Below are 24,719 nucleotides of genomic sequence, written 5' to 3'. Positions count from 1 at the left end.
ACAAATATCTGTCTTTAAACAAATATCTGCCCCAGCCGGGAATCGAACCCGGGACCTTCGGCTTGGCAGTCAGGGTCACTAACCACTACACCAGTTGGCCGCAAATTTACAAATTAATGTTTTCCATCACGAGTACGATGGTACTTTTATTGCTTTAGTGGAAGAAGCAGGTGCCCGATATAAACTTACTCTAGAAAATCATAATCAGCCAATAATCATCCACTGCTGGACATAGGCCTCTCCCAAGGAGCGCCACTACACTCGGTCCTCGGCCTTCCTCATCCAACCACTACCGGCTACTCGCCTAAGGTCGTCAGTCCAGAAAATACCTTTACTTAACTCGTATCGCACTTGAAAAGTTACATAAATTAGCCATACCAATAAGTATCACCATTCCATGATAATATTGGTACCTATACATATACAATATAACTATTATGCAATAATTTACACCTGAAGGTACAACCTGAGTGAAACTGTGTGTTTGCACGTGGAATCTGGCCGAAGGCCGGTGAGTATACCTTACTAATAATAAACTTAATATTAGTTATGGCAGGTAACAACCATCTCTTGTGGATATTATCAATTAGCAACGTTTTTGTAACTCTACGGTTCTAAGTAAGTACAGTCAGGGCCTCTAGTACGGGATTTGCTATTTTTGAAAACTAAAAAAGTTTACGTTTTCTCCTGTCATCTGCATAAATTATCAAAATTTTCATGATAAAGTACCTAAGTATGTTTTTTAATCTCAGATATGATTTAATCGGACCATTGAAAAATCAGCCCTTAATCAATCTGCGACTCTTTGGATCTAACTATTGTGGGGGTGATTAAAATTTGTTGACTGTACATAAGTATTTACTTACTTATTTATATGTGAGTACAAATAAAACACTTAATTTTTAATGACTATTTATTGATTTAAATAAATTACGCTCTAATCTACAGTTAAACGTGGTAATTGAACATTATTTGCGGTCCGTGATCATGAAGAAATAAAAACAATTTAAAAAGCTGAAAAAATGCGTATTTTTTCTTATCCATGAAAATAACGTTCATCTTTGTACTTTTTAAATTTTCTACTAAGTAAGATTGTAAGGTAGGTCCTATTATTATGTAAAGGAATGTATAGTTGAAGTATCGTAGAATGTAAATATCTTTATCTATTATATATGTAAGTATTACTACTTACTTTTTGGAATGATATAATTTAGGTAGATGTGGTTTTAGATTGTACATTATCAGGTAAGTCTGTAGGTATATGTATAGTTTGTGTATTCCCATGTCTGATGAATTGTTTATATAGATTGCAGCGAGTATATATTATGCTCTTATTATATATATTCGCTCAATTATTGACCTTTCACTTCTCTCTGCTATAATTAATAATTTGAAATCAATCATTCAACACAAGACATTTCAAACTAGCAACTGACAATATTTTTACTATTTCGCTAAGTATATTTTTACTAAATTAAAACAAAGATTTACTAATACAAAAGTAACGATACAATTCTAAACTAAAGCTAATCTATCTTCTTTATAAATATTGTATAAGTAATTATATAATTAATTTAATATTTGGAAGCACATTCATCATTTACAACACGCGTTGTACATTATAATTATGCAAATAATTAAACATGTTTAGGTAAATAGGTAACTATAAAGTGAAGGAAATGCATTGAAATGTAAGAACTTGTCTTTCATCACGTTAAAGCTAAGAATGACTAAACATTTCATTATATATATTGTCTTATATACTTAGGTATATGTTTCGATAAACAACTACGAATGTTCACTAGGTATATATTTTTTTAGAAATTGACTTATATATGCACACAGTTACAAGCTTAATATTATATCTCTAATTTGAACACTTTTGTTCCAGTAAAATTGATATAAAGATAATTTGAGTAATATAGAACTGTAATATATTTTTATAAGAGTATATGATAAACTTTTGAGGTGAAAATATAATATAGAATAAGTCATATTTGGTTTTCACAAATTTCTACAGTATATTATAAAGATTCAGAATAATTTTATAAAATTTCTATTTTTGGTCTGAGATGGAACACAGTGAAAATTCTTAAATTCATTTTGTAAGCTTTCGATCACTGATAAATTCATATAAAATAACTTGTACCTATGTTCGGTATGAAGGTACTTAACAGAATAAAAATTAAAGCATAAAACCAAATAATTCATACTCAATCAAGGAGTATAAATTCTTAAATACAAAAGATATGGTAATATACAACCAATGTATTTATTCCTGGAAGATCATTATAGGCCGAAAAAGTTAAGAACTTGATTATATTTTTATAAAATTTCATACAATCTAAACACCAAAAGATTCAAAATAGCGCGTCCTGTTGCGATTTTGCCTTAATCATTTTAAAAACACGCCTAAACACCGACTAAAACTATACACAAACTCCTTTAAGGATAACATCAAAAATTCTACAGACACACAACTATAGATTCAATATAATTTAAAAGTATAATATACTTATTTAATATATTTTAATATAAGCAAACGGTATCTCGTTACGTCTAAGAAAACACATCGCTATATCAAATAGAGCAATAGCTAAATGGAAGACAACAGTAAAATACTTGACACATCTCATAAAATCACACTCGCAGAAACATACAGGAAAATCTTAACAAAATAAACCATATTATACACGATCCTTTAACTAATAACGTTCGTAAATATTGTTGATCAACAAAATCCTTATGTATAATGCAAAAATAGCGTAAAATATAAACATACATGAACGCGTCGCGCGTAGAACCGAAAACTCAAAATAAATCTACAAATTATGGCACAATCATAAAATATTCTTTGGCACAAAACATAATTTCATTTAAAAACCTTTGTGCGTGGTCGTTTCAAATGGCCTTTAGATTTTGGCACAGAATCCCCACCTTGAATTAAAATCACTTGAAGCAAATGCGAAGACTCTTTCCAAATCATTTTAAATTCAAGAGGCGATAGAATTGACTTGTCCTTTTATTTCTTACCCTCTCCTTGGTTTTAAAACATTTGCCTTGTCCAACCAACATCTTTACCATCCGGTTTGAAATCAAATGTTGTAACTCCAAGGAGTGTCTTGTCCCAAATGTGGTCATCTCCTGTGTTGAGATCGATGTGGTTAAGTGTGGCAGTGTGTGGTGCGTCTAGGCCTGGTGCTTGGCCAGCTCCTCGGCCTGCATCTTGGTGCGGAGGGTCGGGACGTCCTCGGGGATGCGGACGATCGTGTTGAATTTCTGTAACCGTATAATAAAATTGTAAGGTTAAGGTAATTGATGATGATGTCGTCCAAATAGGGTAATTTGTGTGAGTTTTCTCATTCAGCGTTATAAATTATTATACTTCACTTTGTCTGTGTGCATAGTCCAATGTGTTTTAAGATCATGTAGTGTGCAAATTAATGTTATATAATTTCTATATACTTTTTTAAAATAATTTATTAATTATTATGTGGAAATATCCAATTATAAGATCCAATACTTAAAAAATTTCATTCATTACTCATTGTAAAATTTGTTCATACTAGTTATGGATCCTTGAATCGTATCGTTAGCATCATAACACTTCCATTCATTTCATTCCCAACCTGATGACAGACTGATGGCTGAAAGAAGACTGATAATGACGACGACAATTTTTTACTATAATGACAATAACTACTAAACCCACCTCCTGACGCGTGCCGGGGGTGACGTGCCACAGGTAGATCATGTAGCCGGGGATGCACAGCATGGAGCTGAGCGCCGTCATCCAGCCCAGCACGTGCGACCACCACGGGTACTCGTAGCTCATGTACTTGTACGGCTTCCACTGCACTATGTTGAAGATAAACACGCTCTGGAAGTGGGGAGAGGGGGTGATGTAATTTCAGGAGGAAGTCTGAGGGCTGTGTATTGTGGCGGTGCTTCGGAGAGGTTATTTTCCAGAAGATATTGGACGATTATTAAAATTTGATGATGATGATAAATCAGTGATTAGTGATTATTTAAATGAAGACAAATCATACGCAATGAAAGTAGGAGGTCGGATGATATGATTTTATTTGTTTCTCAGAAGTGGAAGATGTCGAATTTTAACGCTATAGAAGTGGGGGTTAAAAAGTACGATTTAATAGTTACAGAAATAACATCAACATACTTACAATTCAGCGGCTACAACACGCCTGTCAAAATAAACAAAACATGAATTTTTGCCATTGATAATCTCGGGAAATAAGTATGTATACTTACGATGCAAATGGCGGGCGTGAACCCGACCCAGCAGAACTTCCACCAGATGGTGGGGTAGTAGCCGATCATTTCCTTGATGCCGTCGTAGAAGCGGTTCACCCCGAAGGCCCAGGAGATGGACACGCACTCGAAGAAGATCAGGAACAGTAGACAGAAGCCGGACACGGCGTAAGAGTCGAGGATTTGGAACACGTACATTCCACCCTGGGGAGGACGGGAATTTATGGTTAATGGACATTGTGACATTATAATCTAAGAGAAACTGGGTTGTATATAAGCAATGGAGAAACCATGCTTCACTAGAAAAATATATACATAAATTGTTAATTTATTTAACATAATACATAGGTACACAAGTAAGTATAACACGAAAATATTACATTAGGTAATGGTAAACAATCGACATAATAATATGGATCATGATGTAGGTACCTAGTACAACATAATTCTTATTGTTTTCAGTATTGGTAATTTCGGTTGGTAGAATATGAAAAAATCCTCCCACTTATGTATGGTTAAGTAACTGCCAGTTTCTATACTCTATCTATCGATAGCTCACAGTAACTATCATACAAATTTGGCACATAAAAGTTGCATTCTCTCAAAATCGTATGAAAGTAACTGTCAGCTGTCGATAGTAAGATTATTGAAACTGGCAGTTAGTGGGTAATATGCTATCATAGCATCCTCACCTCAGAAATACAAGACAGTCCGACGAGGTAGCTGATCAGGCAGGTGATAGCGATGAAGATCTCCTTCCGGCGGCGCAGCAGCTTGGGCCACTCGTCGATCACCGCCGTGATGAAGCCTTCCATCGTGCAGAACTGGCTGTCGAGACCTGGAATGAATTTGTTGGGTGAAACGTTAAAATTTACAATTTATTTGTCGATAGTATAGGTACATACATGACATGCCAGCAATCAAAATTTCATAAAATTAAATGCTCCGTCAGTCAGAAGAACTGGCGAAAGAATCTACTCGGGCATCTTTTAAAATTTCAGCCTAAATCAAATAGCCTCTACATCATTTTATAATCAATTGATATTTTTTCTGAGGTGAACAAGGCCACACCAGCTTTCAAATAATAATAATCACTATGTGATAGTAGGCTTTATTGCATAGTGTTGCCTTTACTGTTTTAAAATTAGGTATTAAGTATCTTGAAGGTTTATAACACTTATGATAGTACTGTTCCCCATGAAAGATGAGCTTATTTTACAAAGTGTAAAAAACAACAAACACAACAAAGCTACGGCCGTAAAGGCAGAAGGCTTGCTTAGCGCCTAGCGCCTAGCGAGTCACTAAGCAAATAGCAAAGTAAAACAAACGTTCTAGAATCTTCGTGAACGGCTGAGCCGATACACGCTGAGCGACTATCCAGGCGCTAAGCGCTCAATGCGCACGGTCGTAAATATTTGAGAACGTTTGTTTTACTAAGCTACTCGCTTGGTGACTCGCTAGGCGCTAGGCGCTAAGCAAGCCTCCTGTCTGTACGTAGGGAGCCTAAGTGTACCTATGAGCAGCAGCATGAAGAAGAACAGGCAGGACCAGAGCGGCGCGCCCGGCAGCTGCAGCACGGCCGACGGGTACGCCAGGAACGCCAGCCCGGGACCTGCGGGGGAAAAATATAATAATATGAAGTATTCATTAAATTCTAAGAAATTTGACCTAAAAAGGATAGGAAACTGAAAGTATTCATGAAATTCTCTGTAATTTAACTTAAAAAGGATAGGAAATTTCAAAAATAAAATACAATTTTAATAAATAAAAGTGTTGGTCAGTAATATTTTCATAGAAAGTTGTCTTCCGTTTATAATAAATATGCCTTTCCACAATAAATATGCTACGCAGCTACGCTGTGATGATGTGAAAAAAAGCCGTTCGCACCAGTGCCAAGCTTTGTGGACCGACATCATGGTGAATATGAAACGCATTCATAGCAAGCTTAGCATATCACATCTCTGGTGGAAAATCACTCAAAATAGTTTTAATAGCGCATTTTAAGGACTGAAGGCCTCTGCAGCTAATACTATTCTAGGTCGTACACAGAAAGAATGCTTCTTACCAGCACCTGTAAGTTTCATACACATTTTGAAAATAATCCATAGAAAAACCTGCTGGCGCTGGTAAGCAGTTTTCTCTCCGTATACGCCCCTATGAGACAGTCTAATTACCTGAAGCAGCGACTTCAGCGACGGGGCGCTGTTGCTCGTGCGCCATGAAGCCCACCACGGAGAAGATAACGAAGCCGGCGAACATCGACGTGCTCGAGTTCACCGAGCAGACGATCAGCGCGTCCCTGGGGAGATGGGGGTTGTGAATAAAGAATTAAATGATGATAATGAGGATAAGGAGCAAATAGCACAGGGATAGTCAATAATACCTACTATTTCATTTTTGGAAATTCAAGTAGGTACGACTTACAAATCAATTCACATTTTAAACCACACAAATTTAAACCATTAGAACCAAAGTCATAGAATATTATTACGGTTTAAAAAAAAATTTGCTCAGAATCCTTTTCGATATCAAACAAGAGGGACAACATCCACATTACCTAATACATTTTCATCAGCCAGTAGCCACTGCTGAATATTAAACTCTCCCAAGGAGCGCCATAACACTATTTTTTCGAGCTTCCTATCACCAACTATCTCTCTAAGGTTTCTTCATTCCCGAACTAGCCTACCAATCCTCTGTTTTTCAGTATGTATTAAAATAATATAAGTATTAGAAATAAATAAATAAAGAATTATAAAGCAGCCCTTTCATTTCCACTCCCCACCTCTTAAGAACAATATTTAAAAGATTATTTAGTACCACCAAGAAAAACCAAGACTACTTACTTGTAAACATTGTTAGTGAACTTGTTGTAGCTGCCCAGCGCGACCAGGGTCCCCAGCCCCAAACCGTAGGAGAAAAAGATCTGCGTGACGGCGTCGATCCACACCTCCGACTCCAGCAGCTTGGACATGTTCGGCATCACGTAGAACTTGATGCCCTCCATGGCGCCGGGGAGGGTTATTCCTGGGGAGAACGGGATTCATAAAGTAGATGCAAATGTGGTGAAAGTAGCTTAATAACATGGATGAGGCTCTTGTTGATGAACCTCTGCTTGGAAAACATGTCTAAATGCGTTATGTTGCTTAGAATTGTTATTTCCAACAGACACAAAATATAATAAAGGTCTTATTTCTCTTATATTCAATGTTGCCTGTAAGAGATCGCTGTTAGCGATAAGGCCGCCTATTGATCATTGCTCCTAGTTTATAAGAATTCTTTTTATTTTCTGTGACCAATAAAGTTATATTCTAATCTAATAATAATATTATGTTCTGTTTCTATAATATGATTAACTATAGCTACAGGTTTCTCAATTTAGGGTGGGTTGCACCATTTAACTTTAACAATTACAAACGTCAAATCCCTTGACGAGAGAGATCAATCTTCAAGAGATTTGACGTTTGTAATAGTTAAAGTTAAATGGTGCAACCCACCCTTAGAAATGCAGCGCTGCGGTAATCTCTTCTAAATTGTCACTGTGCAGAGGACTTAAGAGGGCATATAGCTCTAACGATTTACTAAATGTTCTATGAAAATAACATCCTAATTACACACCAACTTATCATCCACAAAAACCCTCAAACTCACCGCGAATCAGCAGCACAGTCAGCAAGAAGTACGGGAACAGCGCGGTGAAGTAGACCACCTTGCCGGTCCAGCGGACGCCCTTCCAGATGCAGAAGTAGCAGAGCACCCACACCAGGGCGAGCGTGCCCGCCAGCTCCCAGCGGATGTTGCCGATGTGCTCGATGCCTGATGAAATCTGGAGCGCGCGACGCCTGCGAATTCACATTGGGGTTAAATTTTTGCTGGTCAGTATAGAGTTGGAATGCGACGGTTTGAATTTGGTTTTGAAGTCACTCTTAGTATGAAAATAACTAAGTTAGAAGCGCGCGACTCCTAGAAAATGTTGGCGAAGTGCTCGATGCCTGATGAGATCTGGAGCGCGCGACGCCTGAGAAATTGCATTGGGGGTTGAGCTGTTGCTGGCGGTTGGTCAGTAATAGTCAGTATAGAGTTGGAGTGTGCTACGGTATGAAATTCTCTTGTGGTATTGAAGTCACTCTTTGTGTTAAAATAACTATGTAAGTTTGAATCACGCAACTACTGAAAATTCACATGGCGGGTTAAGCTTAGCTTTGGCGGAAACTTAAGGCGAAACAGTTAACTTTTTGAGAAGACGTTTTATATCGTTAATAAAATACCTACAACATTATTATTATCTGAAGCCTCTGGTCGCTGAATGCTGAATATGGGCAAAACATTTCATGATAAATTATTATGATAGCAATAAATTACACCTCATCTATAGCCAGTAGTGTAAATATTGCATGCAAAATATATGGAAACATCTACATAATGTATCCTCATCCCATATTTATGAATCCCGTTCAAAGTTAAAATAACACGAGATATTCATGAGGAGACACATCGCTCGGCTTAGAGGCACAAAATTGCTTTCATATTTATGTAAATCATCACACCCTTTAGGTATTATCCATAAAATGATACGAGTATTTTAGGCCACGAGATAAAATCTATAGAAGAAACAACTTGGCTTAAATGTTTACCAGCTTGGCGAAACAATAATGTATTTAACTTAGTAAGTTTTATTTTATGAATAGTTAAAAAAGGCGCTATACCCCGCCTTGAGAACTGTTTTCGCTCATTGACTAACAGTGATAAAGCATCATAATCGATAAAGATCACTCACTCCCAGAACTCCTTGACCGGGTCAGACAGCGCGATCTTGCTGACGTTCCTCCCATTCAGGGTGCAGTACGAAGTCATGTCGGTGGTAGACCAGCAGGTCAGGTTCTTACGCTACGATCAGGGTACTGATTCCCGAGTTACGAAGATAATATTGCAGCGACTTAAGAAGCTAACGGTATAGTCTTATAAAGTATAAAGCTGACTCACTCCCAAAACTCCTTAACCGGGTCAGACAGCGCAATCTTGCTGACGTTCCTCCCGTTGAGCGTGCAGTAGGAAGTCATGTCGGTGGTAGACCAGCAGGTGAGGTTCTTGCGGTCGTAGGGGTTCACGCAGGTGGCCGTGTTCCAGTAGTTGTCGCACGTGCGCCACGGGACGTCTGGAAGATGAGGTGGGGGGGGTTAGATAGTGTGGGAGGAATGCAACATGTAAGGTATCATGGTGAAGAGATTTTTGCATGATGTATACTATGCGATTATGCAAAACAAGGAACCTTGATTGAAAATTCAGTTCAGTTGTTTTTCAGATAAAATGCTTTTGTTTCACATAATAAATGCTGTACTTATAACTTCTGTAACTCGAAATTCTAGAGAGGCGCCAAAAAGTGTAGTTCGCAAGTAGATTTCTTGAAGGGAACAGATAAATTGAGGGCGATTGTAGACGTCCGTCGACGTCGATTGTAGACGTCGTATTAGACGTCGTATAATAATTATTGATTGCTTTGGATTAATTAATTTAATTTGCATGTTAAAATTTTAATTGTAATTAATTTTAATTTAATGTTTTGACATAATATGTACCTACTTAATTATTTGATTTTATTATTATTCTTTTGACTTTGTATTTAATTTGTTTTTGCACGCTATTTTTATAATTATAATGATTATGTTAAATTATTTTATTTTATAGGTATATTCACATACAATGTATATTGTTCTTGAATAAATAAATGAATGAAATGAATGAATGAATGTCCATCGGTGTTAAAAACGGACATTACAAGTGCTCTTATGGAAGATTTAATCATCACTATAGGTTCATCTATAGAGGCACTCATCATCATCAGCCTATAGCAGTCCCCTGCTGGACGTAGGCCTCTCCAAAAGACTGAATGCGATCTATAGCTTTCCTACAGAGGCACTACGGTGAGTATTATAAACAGGGGCGTATTTACCCTAGGGCTAAAAGGGCTACAGCCCGGAGCGGCAGGCGGCGAAGGGCGGCCCAGGGGCGGCCGGCAGGCCGCCCTATTGGGCTTTAGGTTAAACGATAAAAAAATATATAAAAATATTTTAGGACGTAGGTACGCCTAGAACGGCCCTGAGCTATCTTTCCACATGTTGATTTCATGTCTAAAGAAATATGATTTAAAGTATGAAAGCCGGCCTTTGTTCTTTTCTGAACCGGTGGAATAGTCAAATTTTTTTCCGCCTCGGTATTTTTTTGAAGGAAATCTAAAGAAAAAAAGTTTTTCCTCACTCAGTCGCCCTGCACTAGGTAGTTTATTTCTAAACGTTCTAAAATGTACTCGTCTGTCCAGAAAAATCTTTTTTTTTTGTTCGGAAAATATCATTATCTTTGCAAATCTATCACCACAATGTTGCGACCAATGTTGTCCACGAGCGTGGCCATATCACCCGGCCTAGCCTCTCTCCTAAATGGGAGCACATCGAAGGCTACCATGAAGCGTAAAGCCTACGACGCATTGCCAGTAACCCTAGTGGGAAATCAGCCCTGCAGACTAGTGCGATGGCGTAACAAGACCATCGCACTATTCGAGTGGGCCGACGACACCCCGTTCGTTCAGGCATGCTCATGGCTCAGTAAGCTTGGAGAGATAGCGCTAGACAGTAACGTCCCCAGGATAATAAGCGTAGACGCAATGGTGATCGAGTATAGGAAAGGCGAAATTGTTGACCAGCTGGGTTGCCTAAAAGCCTCAAAACATCATGAAATAGTGGTGTACGAGGACAGAGGCGAAGATCTAAGCTTTCTCAAAGGTCATATACTTGCGAGGGGCATTGACAACTGCCACCAACAAGCCGAATACTTGGTCACCGGATCTGAACGCCTACAGGAGAGGATGACCGCTGGGGCTGTCGCCGCTTCAGAACAACGGAACATGGAAAGGAGGATGCACAATTTAACATCGCAAGGGCGTGTCCAAGGGTTCCTCCAGGCTTTTAAAGCAGCTGCCTCAAGCCTTATAGGAAAACCACAGAGGACACCCGAGAGGCGCCAAATCTCCAGAGAACCTAAAACTGGAAAAAGGCTTGCCCAGAGGAAAATTACTCGAGCGGATATGGGCCAGGTGGTCCCACCGAAGCTGAAAACAGCTACCACCTCAAACGACCATCTAGAGAATGCCGCCATCGAATTTATGGCAATTACAACCGCCACAAAGCAGGTAAATCTCTTGTCCTGCAAAACGATCATGCAGACCTACAGGCAAGAGAACGAAAGCCGGCTAAAAGTTTTACTCGAGGAGGCCGAAGCCTGCATATACGATAACAGTAGTTGCCAAGTCCTCAGAGGCAAAATGACTGGAGCGTATATGGCGGCTTATAGCGAGGAATGCGGATTCGTGCCCTGGGAACGCAACATCCCGAAACTCACTCTCCCACACAACAACCAAATGGTGGTCGTAGCTCAGTGTACCAGGATTATGCTAGAGGACAAAATCCTAGCAAAAGCGGAAACCATTAACGCTACCTGGAATAGCTGGACGATGCCCACCATCACTTGGGTGAACGGGGTACCTGGATGTGGGAAGACAACCTGGGTGGTAAATAACTTCGATGTGAGCAAAGACACCATTATCACCACGACAACTGAGGCGGCCGTCGATATACGAAACAGGCTAGCGCATAGGATCGGGGACATGGTTAGAACTAGGGTACGTACGATGGCATCAGTCCTAGTAAACGGCTTTAGAGAACATGTCGGATGCCAACGCCTGATAATTGACGAGGCCCTGATGAACCATTTCGGGGCAATCGTAATTGCCGCCCGCCTGTCCCGTGCCAGTGATATTGCTCTAATAGGAGACATCAACCAGCTACCGTACATAGACAGAGAGAACCTATTCGAACTAAGGTACAGTCGCCCAACACTGGTAGCAAACATCACCCAGGAGCTGTTGTGCTCATACAGAAACCCCATGGATGTTGCATACGCCCTAAGAGAAGTATACTCAGGCATATACGCAGCCACAACGCGTATCCAATCCCTGCAGCTGAAAAGGTTTACAGACGCAGCAATTCCAAAATCCCAAACCAACACTCTATTCCTGACGCATACACAGGAAGAAAAAGAGACCCTGACCAGCCAAGGGTTTGGAGAAGGAACGGGATCACGCGTCTTAACCATACACGAAGCACAGGGATTGACGTACGAATCCGTCATTATCATAAAAACAAAAGATAAAATAAAGTTGCACGATAGCATACCTCACGCAGTAGTGGCGCTGTCGAGGCACACCTCCGCCTGCACCTACTATGCGGATGACACCGAGGACGCTATCGGCAACCTCGCTAAAACGGCAATAACAGCACCGAAGAAACGGATCCTCGAGTACAACCTAAAGATGGCAATAAAAAATCGGGACAAAGAGGTCGTTGCCCAGCAATCAAGGCTTTTGGCAACGCAAAATGGAGCGGAATAGGAGAATTTTGATTTTAATTTTATATTGACGGCCAAACCGTATTGCATGTATTTTATAGTTTTGTTATGTATAGTATATAGCATGTATTGTATAGTTTTGATATGTAGGTATTGTTATAGTATATCATGAATTAATATTATCTGTATAAGAACTAACCAATAAAATTAAGATAGTTTTAAGAACACTGTCACACATTAACACCAGGCAAAACAACAGCGATGACAAAAGGAGTGTGTGGCCACTGACAGGCGTCTGTTAAGTTCTCTGAAGACAGCTGACACTGGCCCTACCCTTCAAATGTTTGTTGCCATTATAATTGTAAGTGTGACTGTGTGAAACAAAGAAAAAAAAAAGAAAAAAAAAAAAAAAAAAACAAGAAATGCACAACTGGGGGTTTTTAGTCGGTTAAAGGCCGACACTACCTGGGTCCCCTTCCCAGGTGTCTGTGTAGATTTTCCTCCAGGAGTGCAAAAAAAAAAAAAAATTATTAATAATATATAGGTATATATATATAAAAGATAAAATATATATATTATAAGCTTCCACATTGAGTAGTGAGTAGTTAAAAGATGAAGACAAAAAACAACCAAACTCTCACAATATATTGATCTCTCAAAAAGGCACGGACATAAAGTCTGTGGAGTGATAATAAAATCTTTAAAAAAAAAAAAAAAAAAAAAAAATCACCACAATGTTCTTATACATATGTAGGTCGATAGGTACAGTGCCACAAACTTATCTGTTCCGGTGACAGCTCACGTAAATGTGTAATATTTCTTCATTCTATAAGATTTTAAGTTTGCCAGTAGTGGTAATTCACTTCTGCGGTTTCAATAAACCCATCTTATCTATATCAATATATAATTCATTAGTAAATACTGAGATATGGATCAATTGAGTTTGCTCTCACCGGAACAGATAAGTTTGTCGCACTATAGGTACTCAACACTTCTTCTTCTTTCGTGTCAGTGAACATGCGATTTTTTTAATTTGTCCAGACCAAAAAGAAGCAACTTTGATAGCATTCTGGTTGGCCTGGAGTAAGTCTTCCCGAGTGCAGGTGGAAGGGCACAGGGGACGGGAGAGTAAATGCTCCATAGTGGCGGGGGGGCGGTACCACATTTGCATAGGTTGGTACCAACGGTGTAGCCCCACTTGCAAAAATTGTCCTTGCAGCAGCCTACCTCTGCTCGCAACCGATTTAGAGTCTTCCAAATGTGCCAGGGGAGACTGTTACTGGGAGCAAGTTTTTCCTCAAGAGGTAGGAATGGATCCTGGAGCTGTTTTTCCTCCCAGAGCCTTTGCGTTTTGTGGGTTTTCATCCGTTAAGGACACCTCACTATTTAGAAACGCTTTGCGGCTCTTAAGGCGGGAAGGTGCGGCAGTATGTGCGTAAAGTGGATGTCTGCATTCTTGTTTGGATTTCTCAACAGAACATGCCACTTTTCGCCGTATGCTAGGGAGTGCTATCCCAGCCAGAGAGCAGACTTTGTAGAGCGGTGTCGGTTTGAGGCATCCCGTTACTATACGAGCTGTGTCGTTAAGAGCAAAATCTTCTCTAGCATGCGCGGATCTTGCCCATATCATCATCATCATCATCATCATCATCAGCCAATAATCATCCACTGCTGGACATTGGCCTCTCCCAAGGACCGAGTGTTGTGGCCTCCGGCCTCTCGGTCCTCGGCCTTCCTCATCCAACGGATGAAGCGGATAACCTCATTTCTGATACGATCCATCAGAGAAACCCCAAGCATAGCTCTCTCCATAGCACCCTAAGCAACTTTAAATCGGTGGACCAGTCCTGTCGTCAGTGTCTACGTCTCTGCACCATACGTCATCACTGGCAGGACGCACTGGTTGAAGACTTTTTCTCTTCAGGCTCTGAGGAATGGGAATCATGCCCATATGGCAGGCAATTCAGCAGCTGAGAAGCAGAGTGCTAGGCTTTCTTCTTGGTGTTTTGGCAGTGGATTTTTTGGTTTTGTACGTGAGGGATCTATCCAGGGTCACTCCGAGGTATTTTGGTTACGAGCAGTGCTTGATTTTTTAAGTATGAGGCCGGCTGGCCTTTGTTCTTTTCTGAACCGGTGGAATAGTCTATTTTTTTCCGCCTAAAGAAAAAAAGTTTTGCCTCACTCAGTCGCCCTACACTAGTTTATTTCTAAACGTTCTAAAATGTACTCGTCTATCCAGAAAATCTTTTTTTTTGTTCGGAAGATATCATTATCTATGCAAACCTCGGTCGGTAGGTACTCTACACTGACTGCTCTTTTTGTTTTCTTTCATTCCTTGATGGGGCGGAAAACTACAGGAGCCCAGGGCGCGCAATCTTTAAATACGCCCCTGATTATAAAGTACCTAATGAAAACAATACTGACCAGCCCTCATGGACATGAAGAAGTAGAAGACGGCCCAGGCGAGGATCACGATGTAGTACACGTTCATCCAGCACGACATCACCGCCGCCGCGTACCCGATACCTGGGTAAAAGGGGGATGTTAAGAATACACATCTGAATAAAGCAGGAATTAATACAGAGACAGTGAGAAATCTGAAACAGTTAAAAATCTATTGTGTCTGGTTTACCAATGAGAAATCCGTGAGCGGTTAAGTAAAATAATTTCAGACATAAAAAATAAGTCTCCTAGAAATGCCTGTATTACTTTAATAACATGGAATTTTAATTATAGAGCATTTTGTAATAAGTCTGCTATAACAAATACTTACATAGATAAATTAACATAGGTAATTATTAAGTCCTTAAATTAAAGTCGTGGTTATTTGCTATTTTCCTACATTACCTAGATCGTAAATATAACATTTTTTTCCCGTGACTAATGTAAAACTACATTTGAACATTCACATTCTCCTTGGACTCCGCCGTCGACGCGGGTTCCCTCAAGGATTTTAATGAAAAAATACCTTGTCCCTTTTCACGAGTTCTACGGTAAATAACTTTCTGAATAACGCTGATATATTATAGACCCACACACAGAAATAAGTCTGTTTATGTGTAGTCTTTAGTGTCCACTTACAAATTTAATTATAAATACCTATTAGGTACAATAGTTAGGACAATGATCAATTGACCATTCAAAATTATAGCTTCAAAAATAAAAACGAGACATAATATACGTAGGAAAAAAGTCCTGGCATGCACAAGACATTAAAATGTTTCCAAGAATTTAATTCACGTCTAAAAACGAAATTCTTTGCTTCATTCTGCTGCCCCTTCGAGGCTTACTCGTACAAGTTTTTTTTATTTATTTGCTAAACGTACCAATTTAATATATTTTTTACGGGTGTTTAATGTGTTCGTCTTATTTGAAATTCCATTTTTATATTTTATGTTCCATAAAAAAAACCTTTGCTTGGTATTATCTGTAAGGATCTTTTAAACAAATAAATTTGGCAACTTCTGAATACCGCTTCATACTCGTATTGCCCGTACATAATACTTAACACTTTGTTAGAATACCTAATTACGATTTCGATTCGATTATTTTATTGCACTACCAAGCTGTCAACCACACATGATTAATTATTTCACTGTTTAAATACATATAGGTACTCTAAAGAGACGGCATTATGGCCTTGATTCTATTTAACAACTCTTCAAACTAATTTAGATCTATCATTATAAACACACATTCATCTATAGGACATTACATCCTCTTTCCTCATTCTCTAAACGTACAACTAACTATGATCGTGCCCTGCCGAAAGACTCACACTGTAAATATCTACTCACCCTTAAAAATCGGCGCAATCTTGAACACCCCCAGCCCGCCAATGGTCAGCATCTGTCCCATGGCCAGCTCCATGAAGAACATGGGGATCCCGGCGAGGATCAGCGTGAGGAAGTAGGGGATCAGGAAGGCGCCGCCGCCGTTCTTGTAGCAGAGGTAGGGGAACCGCCACACGTTGCCGAGACCGATGGCCAGACCCACCACGGACAGGATGAAGTCCAGCTTGCTGGCCCACGACCCTCGCTCCGGCAGGTCCGACTTGGTGGCCACATCGCTGGGGAAAAGATGGATGTTAAGAAGGCTTCATGAGGAGTCGTTGATTGTGTGGGCTAGAAACCTGATTTTTCGTCTGTCATGGTTAGGAAGTATTGGCGTGAGGATACATGAAAGGCCTTTGTGAGAAAATGCTTCTTCAGTGTCGGTGATGAACAGAAGAGTAGACTATACATAGGCTTTGCCACTCAGTTGCCATAAAATTTTGAGGATAAAAAATTAGGGAACTTGCAATGCTTTGTGTCATAAAGTTTTATAAACCCTATCCTATATGTATTTTGTGACTACGTAGTATGATTATTTTGCTGATACTGTTTTCATCGTAAAGGGCATACAGCAATTTACATAGGTATTGCCCATTGTAATCAAATCAGTGAGAGTGGTTGCAATTTTTGCAGATTGGATGGAACCCTTAAAAACAACGACGCAGTTAAGATTGAACGTCCTTTTACATAACCAACTCCTGACAAAATATATAAGATGTTACTGAGTGAAACAAACAAAGACAAGGAATGGATTACATCACAGTCGTAATCGTAAAAAGTGGTTACTGCTTACGTATGGGATAAACACAATCAAACGTTGACAGCAACTATCATCCCTCCCAACTCACCTTCTCTTTCTGTTCAATTGTTATCCTTATAAAAAAGCCAGCCATCGTTTACAGGCCTTTCGGTATCGTACGCAACGGACGCATCGCATTCAGTATTCTATATTCTATTCTTTGTATAGAAATTCACACAAATGCATCCACTTCATGGGCATTGCCGACGCGGTTTCTCCATATGACAATCCAGTTGATGCGATACCGAAAGGTGAACGCTTACCTTAAAGCTATAGCTAGCATTTAGATTTTAATCTTACCTAGGTTTAGTGCTGGACCCCTGGGCACTAAGCTCGATGTCATCGGTACGGACATCTCCTTTCTCCGCCATGTTTTCTTCTATTATCTGTCTCTGTCTCGCAAAACTCTCGTCTTCTCACTTTGTAGAAGTCTTGAAAGCGTTGTGTGGATTTAGCGCAAAGGAAGCGACATTGTGACGATTAGTGGACTAGATTTGGGATGGTTGATATTGTATCTGAAACAAAGAAACATGTGGATTTTATTGATGAACTAGCTGTAATGCGAGCTTCACTATGACTTAAAAAGTCCAGCCTATGGGTTAATCCAGGGTGTCAGCTAACGATATACCAAATTCTATTGAAAAAAAAAAAATGAAAAATGAAAAAAGTATTTATTTAACCAACTTAACAATCTGACACCTTAAAAGTAATAATAATGTTTTATTGGTTACATGGCTTCCATAGTAGGTGTGAACTGTGTTATTTACGCCGCCACCAAATTCTATTAAAATCGGTTCAGCCATTTTGACGTGAAGAATTAACAAACATATATACGTACGCACATTCATACACACATACTCACAAACTTTCACATTTATAATATCAGTAGGACAGTAGGATTAATACAAAGATCCGTCAGCAGGCAAAGACTGAACATCTACATAGATGTGTGAACACACCAACCCGAAGTGGACCAGCGTGGTGGGAAATGATCCAAGCTTAGAGGGGTAGTTCAGACCCTAAAGGCATATACATATTATGCAAAAAGGTTCCATTCAAGAGATATGAAGACATAGAATAAATATTTTGAATAAATATATTAATAGTAGGGGTGACATTATGATATACCTACATACATAGGTACCGGATTAAAATCATCAGACAGACTACTTATCATAGACTTCTCTGATTAGTTGATTGCTTTTGATTAGGCTGAGGTCCAAGGAATATTCTAGGAATATTTCAAGAGACTCAAGGAATATTTACTAGTTCTAGCTTGAATTCTATTTGAGCCACTTAAAGAGATTGTGGTAGGTACGTAGGCATTATTGCATAGCGCGTAAACCAGGTATGTGAACCCATACGCACTTGAATTTCAATTTGGTAAAATGGTAAAACAAGAGGTCCGCAGAGAAAAATAATACGCAGTATTGTATCTTTTTAAACTTCAAGTAAATTTATCTTACTTGAATCTTTAAAGTAAATTTCCCTCCAGGGCCCGTCTTATCTTCCTTTCCACCCTATATACATAAACACTACACAAGTTAGTATACTATAATAGTACGTAGACAGGTAGGTAAACATAATTTGCTCCAGGGGATCAGGGAGTCCCTTATTGTTTACCAGTTCATCCGCTACAAATTGAACGCCGTAAAATGTAAGAACATCAGGATTTGTACCGACACGGTAGACAAACAAGGATCACAGAGTTGTATAAACCTGAGACTGAAGACTCGAGTTCTAGGAACGAAGCTTAGACTCCTCACATTCTTACAATATACATGAATTGAGTCAAATAAATTGAAAGAAGGCTTCTAACATTAATACCTATCTACTTTCTACTCGGTAAGGAAGTTTCATTTATATATAGGTATATATATTCTATCTTTTATATATATATTGTTCTTTTTTTTTTTCTTTTTCTTTTTTCCCTTTTTTTTTCCACTGCTGGGGGAAAATCCACATGGACACCTGGGAAGAGGACCCAGGTAGTGTCGGGCGTTAACCGACTAAAAACCCCCAGCCGTGTATCTCATTATACAAGATTTTTTTTATTTTTTTTATTTTTTTTTTATTTTTTTTTCCTTTTTTTTAAAATTAATGGTTTTCAGAGTCACACTTACATTAGTAATGGCAACAAACTTAACAAGGACAGGGCCAATGCCAGCTGTCTTCGGAGAACTTGGCACCTGGACACCTGGCAATGGCTCGGCCCCTCAGTCGTTATAGGTCATGTTTTGCCTGATGTTAGTGTGTGACTCTGTTCTTAAAGATAACTTATTTTAATTGTTAGTTATGATATAATAATCAATAGGTTAGTTATATAAATTATTTTCCCAATTTGACCTATATTTTGCGCTCTTAACCAAAATTATATTTTATGATTTATTCCGCCCCGTTTTGCCTTCTTAACATTTCCCCAGAAAGTGCAATGACCTCTTCGTCTCGATTCTTAACTGCCATTTTTAGATTGTACTCGAGGATGCGTTTCTTTGGCGCTGTTATTGCCGTTTTAGCGAGGTTGCCGATAGCGTCCTCGGTGTCATCCGCATAGTAGGTGCAGGCGGTGGTGTGCCTCGACAGCGCCACTACTGCGTGAGGTATGCTATCGTGCAACTTTATTTTATCTTTTGTTCTTATGATAATAACGGATTCGTACGTCAATCCCTGTGCTTCGTGTATGGTTAGGACGCGTGAGCCCATTCCTTCACCATACCCTTGGCTGGTCAAGGTCTCTTTTTCTTCCTGTGTATGCACCAGGAACAGAGTGTTGGTTTGGGATTTGGGAATTACTGCGTCTGTTAACCTTTTCAGCTGCAGGGATTGGATGCGCGCTGTGGCTGCGTATATGCCTGAGTATACTTCCTTTAGGGCGTATGCAACATCCATGGGGTTTCTGTATGAGCACAACAGCTCCTGGGTGATGTTTGCTACCAGTGTTGGGCGATTGTACCTAAGCTCGAATAGGTTCTCTCTGTCGATATATGGTAGCTGATTGATGTCTCCGATCAGAGCAATATCACAGGCACGAGACAGGTGGGCGGCCATTACGATTGCCCCGAAATGGTTCATCAGGGCTTCGTCAATTATCAGGCGTTGGCAACCGACATGTTCTCTAAAGCCGTTTACCAGGACTGATGCCATCGTACGCACCCTAGTTTTGACCATGTCACCAATACGATGCGCTAGCCTGTTTCTTATGTCGATGGCCGCCTCAGTTGTTGTTGTGATAATGGTGTCTTTGCTCACATCGAAGTTATTTATCACCCAGGTTGTCTTCCCACATCCAGGTACCCCGTTCACCCAAGTGATAGTGGGCATCGTCCAGCGATTCCAGTTGGCGTTGATGGTTTCCACTTTTGCTAGGATTTTATCCTCTAGCATAATCCTGGTGCACTGGGCGACGACCACTATTTGGTTGTTGTGTGGCACAGTAAATTTTGAGGAGTTGCATTCCCAGGGTACAAATCCGCTTTCCTCGCTGTAAGCCGCCATATACGCTCCAGTCATTTTGCCTCTGAGGACTTGGCAACTACTGTTATCGTATATGCAGGCTTCGGCCTCCTCGAGTAGAATTTTTAGCCGGCCTTCGTTTTCTTGCCTGTAGGTCTGCATGATGGTTTTGCACGACAAGAGGTTTCCTTACCGAGTAGAAAGTAGATAAAAGAATTAAAAACTATCTCATAAAAATTACCACTCTTCAAAAGGCACGGACATAAAGTCTGTGGAGTGATAACAATTTCTTAAAAAAAAAAAAAAAAAAAAAACATTAATACCTATACGACTAATCCTTATCTTCAAGATTCCGTTTGCGACTACTAAAGTTCTAAGCTCGACTCTACATTATTTATTATTTAAAGTTTGTATATTGAAATTGCATATTGGTATCGCTGTATTTCAGGTATTTAATTACGATTACTGATTTTGCTTATTTCGTTTTTTTATAAGTACTTAATTTTATTAGCTAGGTACTACCTATTAGTGGAATTTCAGGAATCATAATGGTTTAAAAGTTTAGTTTTATTTGTTTCCTGAAAGAACTGTACAAGATAAGATAATTTATTAAAAAAAAAAAACACGCACTCACGCCTTGTACTAATGTACTCCCTTGCGGGGTAGGCAGAGGTGCATTGCTGCACCCACTTTTCGCCAGAGTGTTATGTTAGTCCCAATGTAATAGGGGGCGGGCCTATTGCCATTTTACGGGCACATCCAAGACCCGAGAACAAATATCTGTATTTAAACAAATATCTGCCCCAGCCGGGAATCGAACCCGGGACCATCGGCTCAGTAGTTAGGGTCACTAACCGCTACGCCATTCGGTCGTCTTAATTAGTTAATTATTTTAAAATGGTACATTACAGAAATCAATTATCCCTCGTGTTTTTGTAGAACTGACTATGAAGCAAATCGGGACATAACGTTATTCTTATTTATGTACCTGAGTATGGGTACCTACCTATTGGTATATCTACTTAAATGACAGACATACCTACATACCAATACGCAGAAGTAATTGGTTAATTGAATAACGACATGCATGAATAATGGACCTAGATCGTTGAGCTCAGATTAATCTATTGCTAGAAACTAGTACTATCGCAACACTTGATATAAAATAATGTAAATCTTGATTCGTGTCGTGCACAAACGCAAAATCTAGGCTAGAGCTTGCCACCGAGGTGAATAAGCTAAGAAAGATACCGTATGTCACTGACTGCCCGGAGGCGGAAAGTATATTATCAGGAAGCTATCGTGCATCCCCGTTATTCGATTAGATTAGTTAACATCATGAATTATCTTGAGTCTTGATAGTTACTATGGTTCTTACGATTTCTCCTGAATGGCTACCGATAAGGACCAACATAGAACACACTGACTGCCCTTGACCGGACTGATCTTTGGGATGCACTCAAGGATCCCCTACTTGTGTGTCGTATCAGCTGTTTCTTTAGACAAGGTGTTGTAAAAAAGGTATACTAAGATAGGTATAACATGCTGCACACGTAGGTTTCGGCTTAGTATACCCTTTCTGCAATACGTACCAAACTGGGCAGTCATGGCAATGGGTATAGAACATAGACCCGCCAGGACCTCTATTTTTACCACTGGGTCAACCACAAATTGCAATACAGAATTGCAACTGACGGTAGGTACAACATTAGCACACCTACCTACAATCCAGCTCGCGACACCATCAAACACCAATCATTCCAAACTGGTCCACAATGTGAGAATTTAAGTCACCACGCACCACTCTAACATTGTCAACACACGACCACAGACAAGGCAGAAGAGTATCCAAAACTTTACACTTCCGAACGTAACGTCCCGCGCGAAACAAACGTCAAACTTAGCAAGATGGCGGCTGTGACAGCTACGTGTGTCCTGCCCTCATGCCGGCTCACGAATGCGGCTGGCTCGCCCATCGTGGCTCCTATTACAAGATCGGATACATGTGAACGGTCCAACTGTCAGTGATAGACAGAATTTATGAGCTTGAGTCCCCAGGTTTGGGTCGCCACGTCAATTTTGGCCCCACAGGATGGGGCGAGGCGAGGATATGTGTCCGGATTACTACCGACGCCGGTTGATTCCACTACACGCGTCTGCGACAGTGACAGTTGACATGGTTGCTAACGCGGCTATTTCTGGACAGACGGTTTCAAAGGCCCTCGTCTTGATTGTAAGGCTGATGACTTGTAATTTCGCTGAGATGATAAGAGACTTGAACGCTGATGGTTGTCGGACTCGCGGTTCTGGCTGTTGTATTAATGGTTGGGGTAATGGATCTGCGATAGGAAACTTCGCGTTTGATCAAGATGCCCTTGGCACATCCAGTATCCCTACTCTTGAAAGGAAATGTAGGTATAGTGTCTGTCTTGCGTTCCCATAATTCAAACAATAACTTCTATTCTATTCTATTCTATTCTCTGTGGGGGTGTAAGTACCTGCACCTGGCTCTCTCGAGTGGAACCTTTGTGCATGTCCCCAAGGTCTAAACTGCCTTCCTAAGCTTGGACCATTTCCCACCACGCTGGTCCACTGCGGGTTGGTGGGTTCACATATCTAGATGTGCTAGATCTAGATATGCAGGTTTCCTCACGATGTTTTCCTTCACCGTAAGAGCGATGGTATACATTGTACTTAAGTTAAAAGAACTCATTGGTACATGTCAGCCCCGGGATTCGAACCCGCATCTCTTGATTGAGAAGCGGGCGCTCACCCGACTGAGCTACCACCGCTCTCACAATAACTTTAATAGCGATATTTAAAAAAAACATGCTCATCTAGGTAATGCCAATTTGAGAACCTAGAAAAAAATATACCTACATCATGTCTACAATTTACGACCCGGTATCTAAGCCAAGAGAATCATTATATCTAACCGCTGCTGCATCAAGATTCTGAATTCCAAATCTCGAATAAAGTAAGTAAAACTTAAAAAAGTACTTAATTTTCATAAAATGTACATAATCGCAGCTTTTCCTTTTCATGCACGTGCGGTTGTTTCGCTTATCTTCCAAATGATTTATTGTTTTAAGTTCAGAATTTTCTTTTAATACTTAAAAACAATTTACTTCATACTTCGGTACTTAATTTGCGTAGGCAATTTGTTTCCCAAAGCCTTATTTAAACATTGTATACAAAAAAAAAATTTACAAAAAAAAATACTTAAAAAGTAGTGTATAAGTCTAAGGCGGGCTTATTGCCAAGAAGCAATTTCTTCCAACCAGCCTTTTTTTGGTGGAGAACTAAAGCCTTAAGAGGTAGGTAAGGTAGCCTCTGTGACAAATAACTCACCCGCTTTTGGCTCTACATTTAATTGTGCAAGACGTGATATATCTTGATAATGTCACTTTTTTTTTATAATATGGACTTTATAATACCTACTTACAATTTACCATACAGCCTTCCCCGAGGCGCAATACTGTATCCTCGGCCTTCCTCAACCAGTCACGTGAGTCATCACAGTGTAGGTTAATATACCTATATTGACTAATAAAATGTATCTTCCAAATTCATATATAGCTTTTTGACACTTTACAATAGGTTTAAAATTGACCTTGTGATATACGAATTTCAACTTTTTCACTAACGTAAAGAGGCGGATCTCGTGTGTTTCGAAGTCAATTTTGTAAACCTGTTGTAAATTTACAATACGGTCTATGAATTTGAGGGTATTTATATAATTTCCCGCTCGTGGATCACGTGCGACCTTTTATACTGAAAGCTTTTGATACCAAAAGAACATTATGAGTTTAACAAATAAAATCCAATATTTTTTGCGCCCAAAAAAATATTTGAAAGACATTTCCCTCGTTATATTTTCGCGTTACATGTCATTGTGTTATCTCGCCATTTCCACGTCACTGAAACCTGAAAGCTTTCAGACGGTGACACTCAATAAGATGTCA

At 39.6% G+C, this 24,719-nt stretch overlaps 1 protein-coding gene across 1 annotated transcript; it reads right to left on the bottom strand.

The window, feature by feature from the left end:
• Nucleotides 1-899: 899 nt before the first annotated feature.
• On the bottom strand, nt 900-22,940 carry LOC105386496 (sodium- and chloride-dependent GABA transporter 1). Its single transcript, XM_038110297.2, has 13 exons — nt 22,476-22,940; nt 17,602-17,816; nt 16,467-16,738; nt 15,094-15,195; nt 9,256-9,427; nt 7,924-8,114; nt 7,119-7,299; nt 6,447-6,571; nt 5,786-5,884; nt 4,965-5,110; nt 4,273-4,476; nt 3,713-3,880; nt 900-3,279 (listed from the first exon to the last, which is right to left on the bottom strand). Exons 2-13 carry the CDS (start codon nt 17,670-17,672, stop codon nt 3,190-3,192), a joined length of 1,821 nt encoding a protein of 606 aa, XP_037966225.1. The 5' UTR covers nt 17,673-17,816; nt 22,476-22,940; the 3' UTR covers nt 900-3,189.
• Between the last annotated feature and the right edge of the window lie 1,779 nt (nt 22,941-24,719).

Source organism: Plutella xylostella, chromosome 27 (genome assembly GCF_932276165.1).
Source record: "Plutella xylostella chromosome 27, ilPluXylo3.1, whole genome shotgun sequence".
NCBI classification, from domain to species: Eukaryota; Metazoa; Arthropoda; class Insecta; order Lepidoptera; family Plutellidae; genus Plutella; species Plutella xylostella.
This window is presented reverse-complemented; position numbering and strand designations above follow the sequence as displayed.

Coding starts and splice junctions, on each gene's coding strand:
- LOC105386496 (XM_038110297.2), bottom strand. CDS start 17,672: ATGGCGGAGAAAGGAGATGTCCGTACCGATGACATCGAGCTTAGTGCC. Junction 16,739..17,601: donor GGGTCCAGCACTAAACCTAG/GTAAGATTAAAA, acceptor TCTTTTCCCCAG/CGATGTGGCCACCAAGTCGG. Junction 8,115..9,255: donor CCGGTTAAGGAGTTTTGGGA/GTGAGTCAGCTT, acceptor GTGAATTCGCAG/GCGTCGCGCGCTCCAGATTT.